This window comes from Cuculus canorus, chromosome 7 (genome assembly GCF_017976375.1).
Source record: "Cuculus canorus isolate bCucCan1 chromosome 7, bCucCan1.pri, whole genome shotgun sequence".
In the NCBI taxonomy this organism is placed as follows: domain Eukaryota; kingdom Metazoa; phylum Chordata; class Aves; order Cuculiformes; family Cuculidae; genus Cuculus; species Cuculus canorus.
Genome location: NC_071407.1, coordinates 16949642 through 16965105, shown reverse-complemented (window position 1 = coordinate 16965105; position 15464 = coordinate 16949642). Strand labels below are relative to the sequence as shown.

The following is a 15464-nucleotide window of genomic DNA, read 5'->3' as shown; positions in this document are numbered from 1 at the left end:
AAGACAAGAGTCTTGCTCTTCTCCAGCCTTCAGGATTACCTCCAAACTGGTATCAGGGTTTGCAGTTTTCCACTGCTATATTGATAATAAAGGGTTCTTAAACTGAGATTACTCATCAAATCTCTAAAAAATTTAATGGTACCGGAATTTTGCATAGTAAAAATTATTTAAGATATTAAACATTGCCAAGAAGATACAGGCTCAATCTGAAAAGACTATCTTTTCTATTTTAAAACTATTTAAAAAATCAATATGAAAAAGTCTTGATAGTTACACTCATTTTTATATGCAGGTTGTGCCTAAGGTCGTATAATATACATTTAAAATACTAGCTGAAAACAGATCAAATGTATCATAGAAACACTTTTAAAAAAAAATCCAAAACCTCATAGCTGCTATTAAACACCTGCAGAGAATTTGAGGAACTTAACTCTGTCCTCAATTTTTACCTTTGGAGAACATAACAAAAAGTTACTGTTTTCCAGGAGCAAATAAAAAAAATTAAGTTAGTCTACATGGTGCTATAGGTGTTCATGACACTGAATTACAGTGGTTTACTTTGTAGATGTTTATAGAGCCAGCTGATGATGTTTGACTTGTGAGGGAAGACTAATAGGTGTAGTAATGGGAAGGGGGGGGGAGTCAGACAAAAACTTTATGGTTAGGCAAAACAGGGGTCATGCCTAGGGCATTTTATCTGCCCTGCTTACACGCCCCCCCCCCCTCCCCAACCCCGGGTATTGCATCTCAGCAGTCGATTCCCTCTTAATCAATTCACATTAGCACCTACGTCCTAGTTTTTCACTTCGCTGAATTCCGGGAAAGAAGTTTGCAAACCAAATGCAAGCTCTATCTGACCTAGTCAGACCTGTCGCATTTTAAGAAGAAATCACAGATTTTATTTGCTCTACCAGCTGATAAGAGACACCTTCATAGGTAAAGATTCATAGTCAGCAGACCCAACACCAAACAGGATCCAGTGGTCCGTTTACACAGGTCAGCAGTAATACGGCAGGAGAGGACCTTTATGGATTTTTTTTCCCTCAACCTATTTTCTTTAGCTACAGAGAAAATATGTAACTCATTACACATTATTCTTCTGCTTCCCTTTATTTTCTTATTTACTGTATCTCAGGATTACGTGATTGATAGACCTGCAGCACCTGCTGTCACTCCATGCATTTTCAGCGAGTGTATTTTTGCACTGCTCTTGCCACTTACAGGCTAAAACTTAAAAGTTCCTATTCACAAGTGAGAACTACATTTGGGGTGGGATGCACGGGGAGGCATACAAATAGCAAATAGCTCGCTCACAAAAGCAGATCTGATGTTATATCCTTTAGACTCACGGGTTTAGCTACTCTCTAGCATACACACAATCTTCAAACGGAGGATCATAAAAAATAAACTTTATTATCAAACTTAAAATTCACACATTAAACATAAGATCTAGACACCAATAATACTGAAAACATTCTCAAACAATAACCGTTTTAGGCAATTTGGATGAGCAGCTAGTTACCATTGTTTCAAATGCCTTTAAAAGTATTTCTTAATACATATGCCATCATGAAATGCCTTCAAATGCTTAGCCGGCCAGCTCGGAGTAAGATTTTTAAATAGGGGAAAACTTATTTCTATAGAAATAACATTATCTAATTATGAATCAGAGACCCATAATTGTAGTGCTTGGAGGAAAAAAATATCATAGCCTTTTGAAATATTTAGAGGACATAAATAACTACTGTACATTAACAAGTTTAAATATTTAAAGGCCTTTGTTACTATAAAAAGTTACTATGTACATAATAAATGCCATGTAGAAATCCAGCCAGAGACAAGTGTGGAGCTCTCAGATTTGGCCGCTGAAACCTATGAATTTGGTAGGCAGATTGTCCACAGGGTACACTATAGGGCCAGTCTTCATTGTAGGAGGTCCATTCAGCAGCTGCCAGTCACAGCTCCGAGCCAACTCCACTGTAAATATTTTTAGAAGGACTTTTGCAAACTCTTTGCCCACGCAGCTCCTCAAGCCCCCACCAAAAGGAATGAAACTGAACCTAGAGGAATCCTCTGGAGATGGAGACATGAAGCGATCCGGGTTAAATTCATCCTTGTCGGTAAAGAGATCTGCCACATCGTGGGTATCACAGATACTGTAAATAACATTCCACCCTTTAGGGATCTGGTAACCCTATCAAAAGAAGAGAAGGGACATGAAGCACCTTGCTGCGTTAAGGCGGCGAAGTGTCAGCACAGGACATGTCACAGTGCACCCCACCTCGCCTCCCCTCCTGGCTCCCTGCAGGTCACTCTAAGGCAGAAAGGCTATGTCACTACACTGGTCCTGCGCAGCAGCACTGAGGAGTGGAGCCCAAGCCCCGCTTACATTTAGCTCAAGGGTCTTGAGTGCAACTCGAAATCCTCCAGGAACAGGAGGGCTCAGCCTGAGGGTCTCTTTGATGACACAGCCCGTGTACTTCAGCTGCTCCAAGACCTCCATGTCCAGCTGCTTCTCTTGGCTGGGACTGCACAGTAACCCCTAGAAAGGAAGATGCTGCCATGAGTTCTATGGAGCAGGCAGACAGAGCTCCCAGCACCACAAAGCTTCTGCCCTTCAGCAAGTGATATTTTCCTGCCACCCCCCACCCCCCCCCAAAAGAAAGGCACCCCTGGGTCAAGGAGAGCCCTGTCTGCGACACCTCTCCTGGAAGTATTTTCCTAATGCCTGCTCCCATGAAATAGTTCCAGGGTAAACACACACCTTCACCTGCAGCTCTTTCCTCACTTTCTGCAGAACATCGTGGTGGAGCCCGAGGAAGGCAATCAGGGACGTGGCAGCGCTAGCAGTGGTTTCATGGCCCCCAAAGAGCAACTCTGTGGCAGACTCCTTCAGCTCCTGAAGTACAGTACAGAGGAACACAAAACAGGTCTTGAGTATCTCCACCAGGCCCACTCCACCACCACATCGCTAAGCGTCACTCCCAGGCTGGAGCAGATGCCCAGGACCAGGATTGAGGTGGCCCTTATGTTTGTTGGGGACACGGCCCCAGTGCTGTGCTTCTCATCGAACAGGCTGCTTCCAGCCTCCACACCCCCAATGAACCACACAAACCAGTTTATTGCACGGGGAGAGGGCGATGAGCCTCCTGCTGCCTTCCTTTTGGCCCCAGAAGATAAGCATGGTGCTGATAGAGCGGCTGGGAGGAAAGGGGCAAACCCGGCCCTGGGAACCTCACCTGCATGTTGAGCTGCTCCCCGTTGCCCTGCGTGTGCTCCATCAGCAGCTGCAGCGCATCCTTGTAGCCGCCCTCGGGCTCCTTGCAGGCCATCTTGGCACGGATGTTCTCCTCGATCTTGGCGTGGATGATGTTGCGCGCCCGCAAGCCCTGGCCGGGCAGCAAGGAGACCAACGTGGGACTTGAGCCCTTCTGCCATCCCTCCCTCCCACCCATCCCCGCTGTCCCGGGCGCGGGGACCCCCGGCCCCCAAGAGCCTTACCCGGTAGAGCCCGCTGAAGGGCACGTCGATGGGGAGGGAGAAGAGGTTGCGGATCATCTCCTCAAAAGCCTCCACCAGCTGCCGCTCGCCGTCGGGGCCGGCCTGGCGGGGCTGAAAGCCCAGCAAGATCCTCATGGCGATGCGGAACATGAGGCGCTTCACCTCGGGGTAGACCAGCAGGCACGGCCCGGCGGTGCGCAGCCACCGCGCCAGGCAGGCGCTCACCTCCTCCTGGATGACGGGCACGTAGTGCTGCAGCGCGTCCCGGGAGAAGGCTCGCATGATCACCTGCCCGGGAGGACGGGGAGGAGGAAGGGGACACGGGTTCAGCCGCCGCGCCCGGGGCCGCCGCCCACCGCCCGTCCGTCGGGGCTGGCTCCGTACCTTCTTGCGGTGCTTGTGCTGCCCGTTGTGGAGGTTGGAGAGGCAGCCCGAGCCCAGGATGGTGCGCACCGAGGCGGGCCACTGCACGGACACCAGCCGGTGCTCGCCCAGCAGGATGTGCCGCACGTTCTCGGCGCCCATCACCCTCACCGTGGGGCGCCCGAAGAGGTGAGTCTTGTAGATGAACCCGTATTTCCTACGCTTCATCTGCAGGAATTTCCGCCTCTGGACCGGAACGATGCGGGGAAAAGAACAAGATTTACGAAAGGAGGAGAGGAGCGGCGCAGGGAGGGCGGCTCCGTCCCACCTGGGCGCGGGAGCGCAGCGAAGCCGCCGCTCGGCGACTCCCCCGCGGCCAGAGGAGGGGCCGGGGCGCCTCGCCGCGACGTCGCCTCCCTTACCTGCAGCACCATCTGCAGCGTCTCCCCGAAGAAGGGGAGCCCCATGGTGCCCGGGGGCAGCGGCAGCGGGCAGCTGCGGTCGCGGCCGCTCACGCAGTACAGGTCCCAGAGCTTGACGGCGGCCAGAAAGAGCAGCAGGGGCAGCAGGAAGGTGCACAGGGCGCTGGCGACCAGGGCGGAGAAGCCCATGGCTGGGGAGCGAGCCCGGAGCTCCGAGTGCGCGGGACGGGCTCGCCGCGGGCCGCCTTTTATACCCTTCCCAGGTCGCTGCCCACCCTACCTTGGTCCGATAAATTAGTTCACCCAAAGTTCATCTTTAATTGCGGATCGCGGCGTGGCTCCTCCCCCCGAAATCTTTAACTATTTGCTTTGCGCGGCGCGTCCCGCCCGCCGCACGGGAAAGGTGCTGCCGGCCGGCGGCGGGAGCCTCGCGTTTATCGCCTCTGCTCCCGCTCCGGCGCCCGGGAACCCGACTGCCCGGAGGCACCGACCCGGGAGCGCTCCCGGCCGGAGCCGCTTCGCGGGCGGCGGGCAGGGGCCGGTGCAGGGTTTGGACGGGGCGGGCGCTCCCGGTGCCGCGGGCGGAGGGACAGCCTCTGTCCTCGGGTTCACCTCGAAAGGGCCCGGCTTGTGTTTCTGCCCGGCCGCGGGCAGCGCGGGCCCGTCTCAGCCTCCCGGTGCAGGTTCAAGCGCGGGTCACCGAGGGAAAGGGAGGTGAGCGCCGAAAGGAAACACCCGCCCCGCCGTGCCCCGCTCCGCCGCTCGCCCGCAGCCCGGCGCCGTCGGGGCTGCCGCGGCCGAAGGGGCGATCGGGGGGTCTCGGTCCCGGGGGCGGCGGGATAGGGCGCTGCGCCGGACGCGGCCGCTACCGAGAAACGATTGCGCTCGCTTTTCCCCCTCTTTTTTCTTCTCTTTTCCCTCCCTGTAACTTTTCTTTCCTCGCTCCCAGACAAGCTCAATAAACGCTGCAAGTCGTGCGTGTGTTTGTGCAGGGAGAGGGAGGAGGAATATGTCACTTTGAATTATTTTTTTCTGACGGCCGGCGCATCGCGCCGGGACCCTTTCCTCCTGTCGGGATGCCCCTCGGGAGCGGGGCTGCCCACCTCCGCGGCCCCCGGTGCCTCCCCGCCCTCGGGGTGCGGCGGCCGCGCCCTGACCCGGCGCTGACCCGCGTGTGACCTACAACACGGACCGTGACATCTGCGTGAACCCGGCCGGCAACCGCGCCAAGTTCACTGTCTATCAAAATAACGAGATACGGTGGCCTGAGCACCGATAATTGCCACAGGAAGGCTTTATTATCTCCCCAGCTGTGTATTCTGCAGCCATCGGCTCGAAAAGAATCAAATGGTAAAGAGTGAAAGGGATAATTAAAAACATCTTGGAAGGGGGTCAAGAAATTAACAGCCTAATATGAACGAACTTTGATTACAAGTAACAATTATTACACTTCATTTGGAAATGCTCTTGTTTATCTGCAAACAAAATCAGTTTTGAGTCTTTTATTTCTTTTTTAACAACTAGATTTGCGTTACGTTTTTCAGTGGGTGGCTGCGGGGCTCGTCAGCGCTTGGGGTAATAAAATTTTAAGTGGAGGAGCCCCGGCCGTCCCGCACATGGTGCTGGGCGCTGTACGCCCAGCCCTGCCCGTGGGTCACAGCCACGCCAGCGGCTTCTGAGCCTGCATTGCCCACGGGTCACAGCCACATCACTCCTGAGCCTGTATCACCTGTGGGTCACAACCACATCGTTCCTGAGCCTGCATCGCCCGTGGGTCACAGCCACAGCAGCAGCTCCTGAGCCTGCATTGCCTGTGGGTCACAACCACGCCAGCAGCTCCTGCTAATTAAAGTTAGTCATTGCCACTTGCAGCCACCACCTACTGAGTTCACCTCTGATAGCCAGATTCACCTTTCAGGGCAAGGTCAGGAGGGGCAGAGACTCTGGTTCACTATAGGGTCGACCTGCCAACAACACTTAACTCAGCTCTGCAGTTCAACCTCTTCCAGATTTGACCCATCACATTTGGGAGTCGCGTTTCTGCCCCAGGTAGTGTTGTACTCGCTCCACAGCTCTCTGACTGCTAACAGCAGCACATGCCCTGCTGCAGTGCTCCAGCATGGACTTGCAAAGGCGACTGCCCAGGGTTGAGGTCAATTTTAGCCTGGTGTTGAAGGAGGACAGATATTCAGGGGACAGGGGCATTCCCCAGAGCCTTTCCCAAAGTGACTCTGTCCTTGTGCCACATTTCTGCCCTCACAGGTCAAATTGACGCTGGTCCTTCACATAGAGCCACCAGGCCCAGGATGCACCAGAGAGACAACCCAGATGATTTCGCTCATTGCTTTTACACAGGATAAGTGACAGTGAAGAGCAAAGGTGAAATTAAAAGGAGTTCATTAATAGATTGCAGTGGAGCAAGGACCTGGGCTTAGCTCTCTTCTCAGTGCAAGCAACAGGATTCACTTCATTTTACATAGGAAAGAAATACGCATGTCTCAATGAGGCAGGTAGTACTCAAAAGCCACCCAAAAGGATGCCCTCAGCACCCAGGCTTAGCCTCAAGTACCACCCCTTGGATGGACCCACAGAGCTGCTGTCCTGGCACTTCCCCTGGCAGAGACAGGCTGCAGGAGGTGACACAGTCACTGTCCAGCCAGCCACCATAGGACCTGTGTGAAATACCCCCTCTGCAAAGAGAACAGCATCATCAGGAACGGACTTCTCAGCATAAATCAGACATATTCAGAAATGTTGGTTTTCCAAATGTTTATTCCCCAAAGGTCCCTTCTCTGCTTCAGTCCACCTCCCCAGTCAGGAGGACCTCAGGCTGTGGGGACCCTGGAGAGGGGCTTTATGGCAGACCCCAAGCAGCAGCGCAGTGCTCAGGCGCAACATACACAGCTATTACTACTGGTGAACGAGAAGTCTTCTGAGCTGGCTCTAATAGGAAATGCAAAAGTGAGATTAAATATTTACAATAAAAACCACTTTGCACTCGATTATTCTAGTTAAGGTGATGCTGTGGATCTTTCCTCTTTTAACGTGTCTTAAAAGCTGTATGGTGTGCAGCATGTTTGTCCTGCCTTGCCTATAACACACCCACAGGAGATAAACCTGGGACAGTAAAGCTCTGGGAGCCTTAGCTGTGTGACTGGGCATTTTGCTTCCCATCCCCGGAGACTGGGGACCTATGTGGGGCTGGGGCTAGCTGAGGCCCCATGGAGGATGCTCCTTGCCAGTGACTTCAATGGATTTTGCCCCCAGGCTGGGGCTGAGGCTTACCCCTATGCTCAGGGACAGGACCCTCCCTAATGGCTTGTACACCAGGAGGGGGAAAAACCACAAAAAGGATGTTTGAGGTTTGGCTCTGCAGTGACCCAGTGCCATACCCAGCCTGAGGGAGCAGAGACATGCCTCTGGCAGCCATGGAAGGGCATTGATGCCAGAGCTGAGAGGGGCAGCATGGCCCTGGCTCAGGCCTCGCTGCGGCAGCTGGGCTGCAAGGGGTGGAAGTAGAGTTGCAGCCCATCGTTGGTGGGGTGCACGATGGGCACGGTCTGCATGGCAGGGTAGCCAGGCGTTGCCAGCTCCCAGCGCGCCGTGCTGACCAGCTCAATGGCCAGCAGCTTGAGAATGGCCTGCGCGAGCTCCTTGCCAATGCAGCCCCGCGCCCCACCACCAAAAGGGATGTAGTGGAAGCGGCCCATGGCTTCCGTCCGGGTGGCACTGAAGCGGTCGGGGTCGAAGCTGCCAGGGGGGCTCTGGTAGATGGTGGCCGTCTCATGTGTGTCACGGATGCTGTACATGACACTCCAGCCTTTGGGGATCTGGTAGCCCTGTTGGAGAGGAGAAAAGAAGGGAGGAGAGGAGCATTACATGCCTGTGTAGTTGGCTGTACTTAGTGGAAGGTGAGCAGAGGGTGACTGAGGACAGCCCCACCACATTGCCCTTCTGCTCTGCAGCTCCTTTTCTCCCCAGCCTAGCTGGGATTCACGGAGACTGCTGGATGCCACCTCCCCTGAGCTACGTTGCCAGGCACCACCACTGTGTTGGACACAGGGTACTGAGAGGCAGTGGCAAGCAGCAGCAGCTCCCTAGCAGCCTGGTGATGCCTGAGGCACTTACATCCAGCTCAAAAGTCTGCAGTGCTGTCCTGTAGCCTCCAGAGACGGGGGGCAGCACCCGCAGCACCTCCTTAATCACACAGTCCAGGTAGCGCAGATGGCTCAGCTTCTCCAGGCTGATGTCTGAGGGGCTGCTCTGCCCTGATGGTACCCACAGCTGGGGGCCAGCGCAGGGACTGCTCTGGGGGAGGGTGGGCTCTGGTGGCTCACAGAGCTGGGGAGAACTTTCCTCCGTTGGGCCTGAGGGCTGGCTCTGTTCCTTGTGAGTGTCTTTAGCCATGGGGTAAAGTGGCTTCTCAGTGTCCCTGCTCTGGGAAGTCAGGGTGTCTGGGCAGGGTCCCTCCGGGCAGTGCTCATGCTGCTCATACAGCTCGTGGGACATCAGCTCCTGCCTTATTTTTTCAATCACCGAGGGGTGCTTCAAGAGCAGGAGGATCAGAGAGGTGCTGGCACTAGCCGTGGTGAAAAAAGCAGCAAATATGAGCTCAATCGCTGACTCCTGGGAGAAGAAAGAAGGTGACAAGTTTGAATGCAATTTTAAACTGGGGACATTTAAACAGGTGATTCAGACAGTTCTCACCTTTTGCAGGTTTTGTCCCTGTGCACCGGGCCGTGACCCCTCCCCCCTGCTCTCCACAAACCTGCACCTACCCTGGGCTGGCAGGGACCAAAACAAGACACACTTGTTCTTCCATTTCTGTATGTCTTGGACATCAATTTGCCAAGTGACTGATGCATAAACACAATTGAGATGAGTGCACATCACCTCCAATCCAACTCTTCTGAGCTTTCCTCACAAGATTTAGACATTTTAAAGAAGCATTTTAGCATGCATTTAAACATACTGAGTGAAGTTCATTTCAAACATTTCGCTTTTCACCTGCATCTGCCAATTCCCCTTTGCACACAGCTTCTACTTTCCTGCCCAGCCAGCGGTTATGAGGCGATGTGTTTATGCATAAATCCTAGATGCGCTGGCAGCTAAAATGAGTTGCATTTGATCCATCTCCAGTTATAATCAACCATTTGCCTGTCTGGGAGCATACTCAAACCAACAGAATCAAAAGCAGAAAGACTTCTCTGCTACAGCAGGTCAGCCCAGGAGGCGCTGTAGCCAGCAGCGAGCTCTCCTGCAGGGATGCACACACCAGGCAAAGGATTTGCTCACTTTTCAAGCTTTACATACTGAAGTACAGCAGTGTTCCTGATAGCGCTGTAGCAGATGTGTCCATAACAAGTTAGGAGGTTAACCAGCTCAGATGAACCACGACACAGTCAAATGCATAAAAACTGTCTTGTCCCAGCTCACAGAACCACATGCAGCCTCCCAGTTTTTCTGGAGGTTTTTTTTTTCAGTTTTTCTCCCAGTTTTTTTGTCTATATGGCACAGCACATGCTAAGCTGCTGCGGGCTGTTTGCAGCATCCTGTGATCAGTTGTGGGAAATTGTTTTCCAAAAGTTAAGGGTTGCCCAGAGCTGGGTCATGGTGTGTCGTCTCTGACAGCCAACATAACGCTCAGACTTACAGCACCATCTGAAGGTACCAGAGGCTCCACAGCACCAGGCTGGGAGCACTGAGGCCAGACCCAAAAGCCATGGGAGAAGCTGGAAGGAGAAGCACAAGTAACTGCCACCCTGGGAGGGGCTGGGACCTCGCTGGCACTACTGAGCACTAATCACTCCAGCCCAGGGGCAAAGTGGAGTGAAAAACCCCAGGGAAAACAAGCAGTTTCCTTTCACACAGCTATGTGTTTGGATTTTAAATTGTTCTGACACAACCGGTTTCTGGAGAGGTGAAGCCAAAATCACAGGGAGGGACACCTGAAGCCTGAAGGTACCTGAAGCCAAGTCTGGTTAGGTCAAGGGTAATGTAACAAGGATTACTTTTTGCTGCTGTCCCCAGTGCCATATATCGGCTGGACTACAGGCTTTTGCCAAAGTGCAGCTCTCAAGGGCATCTTTCAGCTGAAATAAAACCTCTGAAATAACAGATCTCTGTCGACCCCTATCACACCTCCTGCAGACGTGAGCAGGAATTTTTACATCACACGGTAGCAGACCCAGATGAAAAATCTCTCAGTTCCACCACTTGCAATTAAAACCAGAGACGTTTCAATAACATGCAAGGAATTTAGGGCAGGCTCTGCAATTTGAAATAACAGCCCTTATGACTCCCTGCATCAACCTCTGACAGTGCTGCTACATAAGATGTGACACCAAGCTGCAGCTTTCCCTCCCTGCTTTTATAAGGCCAACATAACGGGTGGCTGGGGAGCAGCGCCTTCCCACAGCTTCACCAGTGTTGTCCCTGTCCCTAGCCTGACTCCCATCTGGGGAGGCAGGACCAGCCGGCGTTCTGGTTCCCCCCAGCCAGCTGGTGACAGCCCTGTAGGATCGGATATGGGTGTTTAATCCTTCCAAGGTTTTAAATGTTGTAAAACAGTAGTTTTGGCAAAATGATATCTTTTTAATGATCGCTCCCTTCCAAGTGTCCTGCTGAGTTCATGCCAGCAGTGCAAATCATAGTGTATTTAGGGAAATTTCTGGGAAGACAGCCCTTAAAAATAATTTGAACAAAAAACCAAATCACTAACTATTGTGTGCCAGTGTTGGAGTGCCTCTCAAAGTCAGATATATCTAAGAGTCTGAGACAGCTTTCAACTTTTTATCCAATTACACCATGACACTAGATGAGAGCTCTGCTACTGTTTCGTTAGAGTGGAGAATATTGCCATAATTGCAACTATAGGCTGTTCAGTTTGCAAGTTATTTTGTTAAATATAAATAATGTAGATATTTTCTAATTGTAAAAGTACAGGACAGCATATGAGTGTACTGTCACTGGACTCAGCTGACTCAAGTCACTGTCATGTTGCTCCGTGGTACATTTAATATCCCCTTATTCGATTTGTGGCCAGAACCAGAGACATGACGAGACATCATGTAATTATTTGTGTGTAATATCCATGTGAATACTAACAGAAATTAATCAACCTTAATCACAGTTTGAATTTGGCAATTACTTTTTAAAAATATATTTTTTATAAAAGCATCCTATAAGAATAAATAATATAAAAAATAATTATAATTAAATTTCTTTAGCAATATATATACAGCTTCTAATTTATCTAATAGTCACTATAAAGTCTTTCAAATATTTTAGATTTAGGGATTACACTTTCACAAAATATTTATAAAACATTAGTTTTTAGATAAACACCTAAAAAATGGTAAAACTATGCCTGTCCAATACTTTTAAACTATATTCAAATACCTCTAAACTATATTCAGCTGCTATACCCATGAAAAACTGCTTCAAAACTTGTTATATAAATCCAGTATTGTCTATCATTCACTGACACCAAGTGACCTGGAGCTAGGAATAACGCAGTACTGATGCCAATTTTTTTCCCCAAGATCTTTGGCAAAACACTCTTCACATTTACTTGGTAGTTTTGGCTCAGTAAGGACAACTGAGTTCCTCCCTAAATCAGAGTGATGCATCATAGCAATCCACAAGCTAGATGATCTAATTAATGACGAGGTGATAGGAAACGACCCAAAACCCGTCATTTGATCCCTGGACCCATTTTGATATATTGTCTCAGAGATTTCTGGGCTCACAGCCCTGAGGAATACAGTGAGATGATGATCTACACACCACGCTATGCCAGCTCCTGGGGATGTGAGGAGCACACGACTAGCTCTAAATAGTCCCAATATATTATTTTTGAGGTTACCAAGTGCACACTGATGTCCACAACCTTGACACAGCCTACCAGGGTTCTAAGCCAGGCTGAAGCCCGGTAGCCATGAAGAGGAAAGGCAGAAGAGGCATTCGCTCCCTTTTTAAATACCAGTTCTCTTCTAACGCAGACACAATTCTACAGGAGCATATGAGCATGCCAAGTCCAGGCTTTCTTGCTTGTGCTGGAGATGGTGTCCTCAGCATTGGTAGGAGGAAAGCAGGAGCCAGCGGTGGGTGGCAGGTCCCCACACAACCCTCCTCCTGCCCTGCAGCCCAGGTCTCTCGAACAGCCACTGAGTCAGAGCGGACACTGCAAAGGGGGGGATGTTCTCCTTACCTTTAGCTCCTGCATGGTGAATTCTTTGCCATGCTCCTTAGCACTCTTTATTATGAAATCCAGAGCATCGTTGTGATCTTCTGGGTTGTTTCTCTGCAGTTTTTCCCGTATAGCATTCTCCATAAACTCATGTAGCATGTCCCGTGCTTTGATTCCCTGCAGGAGGCAGACAGAGTTCAGGAGAGTCTTAGGAACTGCCCCCCTCTCCAGAGAGACCAGGGGACCCCAAGTGTGGCTATCCTTAATCCCAGGAGCTGTAACAGCAAGAACTACTTCATCTGTTACCCAGCTCTAGAGCCTTGCAAAAGGCAGCAGTCTGGGGGGAACTGCTGCGAATTCTGTTGCCTTGCTGTTATGAATCAAGTACAGCAAGTCCTAAGAAATATTCTGAGAGGAAGAGACAGGAGTAAATGCACGATACCAGACACATCTGCAGTGAACAAACCCACAGTTGCATGGGGTCCAAAGGAAGCTTGTCCAAAAGGACAAGAAACCGTAACTTAGTAAAACCGAGTCCCAGGCGCTGGGCAAATCCCAGACAAGAAAAAATAAGTGGCTTTACCAAGGTATAGTAGATACACATTAATCACACCCGGCTCATCTCCAGTTGCGTTGCACTCGGGTGCCGCAAAACATTTGGGTAAGATCTCTGCAAATCAAGTGATCAGCCATCTCTTTGCAAAGAAAAATGGATGGAGTCACAAAGTGTGTACTTCTTTACCAAGATTCCTCCTGCAAAAGCCAGAAGGAGCAGAGATTTGGGATGAAAAATGGCCATGACCAGATATCAGGAAGAAGATACAAAGTCTGAGATTTGATGTGGGAACAACTGGATAAAGGAAACAAGGCAGTGAGCAAGGGAAAACACAAAGGGACCTAAATGTAAGTTGAAGAGGTTGGTCTGGAGCCAGACAGGCTGTGACTGACCTGACAGCGGGCAGAGAGGGATGGGGGCTTAAAGCTCAAACTGGCGGCAACCTGTAAAGGGAAACTAGACAAGGGAAAAAATAAGCTTTGAATTGGTGGAGAAGAGCAGCAGGGAGGCTGGAGAACTGAGACTGGCTGAGTAAGGCAATCTGGTGTGGCAGAGGTCACAGTGGAAGACATTGCACAGGACTTGGCTAAAAGTGGTAGGAGATTTGAGCTGTGGTGAGGGTAGGTAACCCAAAGGCAGAAGAGGGAATGCAGACTGAAACGGGATAGGAGGGGGGGACACAGGACCAAGACCTAGTGCAGGAATTTGGGAGGCAGGCAAGAAGGAGCAGGTGGCAGGGAAGAACTGTGGGTTGAAAGAGGCAGAGGAGACTGTCCCTCTGCCATGTTCCCCTCCAGGACCCCTTGCTGTCTCTCTGCTGATGTGGGCCAAGGGACCAAACCTGAGGCGCACTGTGCCCACCTGCCTTTATGCTCATGCCCACAAAACCCCTCAGCTGTGGGCTGACATGAGTCCAGGCAGGATGAGATGGGACAGGACCAGACATGATGGACTAACCAAAGCCAACAGAAGCAACATATGGGGTGAGGAAGGAGAGAAACCCTGCGCTGTACAGTGAGCTGGAGCCACTGCCCGGAGATGCTGGAAGCCAACAAGGAGCAAGTAAGAAGCAAGAGAATGGGAGACACCTGAGGCGGGTAAGGCACCAGGCCCTCGGACCTGGCACAGGGTGCCACCAGGTGTCCTGGCCCATCACAAGTGCTGCTTGGTGGACCTGGGGTAAGGGGGTCTGTACCGCCGGGGTCCGGGCCCCTGCCCCCAGGCAGAGGGAGCAGAGCAGGCGGCAGTACCTTGCGCAGCCCGCTGAAGGGTATGTTGAGGGGCAAGGAGAAGAGGTTCTCCACCAGCTGCTCAAAGGTTTTGGCCAAGTCCTTGAACTGTTTTTCCTCCAGACGGAGCCCCAGCAGAATCTGAGCTGCAATGCGGAAAGTTAAGGTTTTAGCAGAGGAATAAACGGCGACAGAGCCCGGCTCCATGCACCAGCCCCGCAGCTCCCAGCTCACAACCTTCTGGATCCGTGGCAGGTAACTCTCCAGGGCGGCGCGACTGAACACTCTGGCCAGGATCTAGGAGGAGAAGGAGGGGAACAGAGATAGGTGGTTAAAGCATGGGGGTCCCGTGTAGCACCAAGGCCCGAGCCCGGGCAGGAGGTGCTGCCTGGGCTGCGTGTTCTTTCGGGGCGGCTGCGAGGCTCACCTTGCGGCGCTGGCGGTGCAGGTCCCCGATGGAGCCGAGCAGCGTGTGGGAGCCGAGGATGATCTGGGTGCTCTGGGGCCACTGCGTGCTGACCAGCGTGTGCTCACCCAGCAGGATCTTGCGGACGTTGTCAGCGCCCGTCACCCGCACCACCGGCCGGCCCAGGAGGTGAGTCTTGAAGACGTTCCCGTACTTCTCCCGCCGGGAGCTGTGGAAGCGGGAGCCCTGGGGACAAGCCGCAGGTCAGCCCGGGGCTCCCGACAGCGCCTTCCCCGCTTGCCGCGTCCCCCCGCGCCTCACCTGGAGCAGCCAGTGCAGGGTCTCGCCGAAGAAGGGCCAGCCCATGGAGCCCCTGGGCAGCGGCAGGGCGCTGGCGCGGTCCCGGCTGAGGCTCCAGCGCAGCGCCCACAGGTGCCGGCACAGGGCGGCCAGCAGCGCCAGGGCAGCCAGCGCCGCCGCCGCGAGCCAGGGCAGCCCCGGCATCCTCGGGGCTGCGGCGGCCCCGCTCGCCTCCCGCTGCCGGTTCGCCCCTCGGCCACGTTTATATAGATATTGGCCACTTACGCCCCATCCACCTTCGGAGATGACGTCTCCGCTGCATATTTAAGCAGCGTGGCCAAGTGTGGTGATTGGAGCGGGTGACTGGAGCGGGAGTGCCGGGGCTGCGAGCGAGGGGTGCGGGGCGGCCCCCCCTGCCCGGGCTGGGGACCCGGCGCCCCGCTCCGCCCCCCCTCCCCGGCTCCCGAGCGCCGAGGCGCCTTCCAGTGCGCAAAAT

General features: G+C 52.6%; 2 protein-coding genes across 5 annotated transcripts; both read right to left on the bottom strand.

The window, feature by feature from the left end:
• Positions 1-1472: 1472 nt before the first annotated feature.
• On the bottom strand, positions 1473-4620 carry LOC104067858 (cytochrome P450 26A1). 4 transcript variants are annotated; one of them, XM_009570656.2, is made up of 7 exons: positions 4287-4620; positions 3886-4110; positions 3502-3789; positions 3240-3389; positions 2765-2899; positions 2390-2542; positions 1473-2194 (listed from the first exon to the last, which is right to left on the bottom strand). In XM_009570656.2, exons 1-7 carry the CDS (start codon positions 4473-4475, stop codon positions 1853-1855), a joined length of 1482 nt encoding a protein of 493 aa, XP_009568951.2. In that variant the 5' UTR covers positions 4476-4620; the 3' UTR covers positions 1473-1852. The 4 variants fall into 4 exon arrangements, with proteins under 4 accessions (XP_009568951.2, XP_053927563.1, XP_053927564.1 ...); XM_054071588.1 differs by having other exon boundaries at positions 3502-3753; XM_054071589.1 differs by having other exon boundaries at positions 3502-3732.
• A 1180-nt stretch (positions 4621-5800) lies between these two features.
• LOC104067946 (cytochrome P450 26C1) lies at positions 5801-15305 on the bottom strand. Its single transcript, XM_054071585.1, has 6 exons — positions 14990-15305; positions 14690-14914; positions 14284-14559; positions 12499-12654; positions 8415-8912; positions 5801-8125 (listed from the first exon to the last, which is right to left on the bottom strand). The coding sequence occupies exons 1-6, from the start codon at positions 15170-15172 to the stop codon at positions 7763-7765; spliced, it is 1701 nt and encodes a 566-aa protein (XP_053927560.1). The 5' UTR covers positions 15173-15305; the 3' UTR covers positions 5801-7762.
• Positions 15306-15464: the final 159 nt, after the last annotated feature.

Coding starts and splice junctions, on each gene's coding strand:
- LOC104067858 (XM_054071587.1), bottom strand. CDS start 4,475: ATGGGCTTCTCCGCCCTGGTCGCCAGCGCCCTGTGCACCTTCCTGCTG. Junction 4,111..4,286: donor CGCTGCAGATGGTGCTGCAG/GTAAGGGAGGCG, acceptor GTTCCGGTCCAG/AGGCGGAAATTCCTGCAGAT. Junction 3,390..3,501: donor CCTTCAGCGGGCTCTACCGG/GTAAGGCTCTTG, acceptor CTGCCCGGCCAG/GGCTTGCGGGCGCGCAACAT.
- LOC104067946 (XM_054071585.1), bottom strand. CDS start 15,172: ATGCCGGGGCTGCCCTGGCTCGCGGCGGCGGCGCTGGCTGCCCTGGCG. Junction 14,560..14,689: donor TGCACCGCCAGCGCCGCAAG/GTGAGCCTCGCA, acceptor TTCTCCTCCTAG/ATCCTGGCCAGAGTGTTCAG. Junction 8,913..12,498: donor TCACCATGCAGGAGCTAAAG/GTAAGGAGAACA, acceptor TTCTTCTCCCAG/GAGTCAGCGATTGAGCTCAT.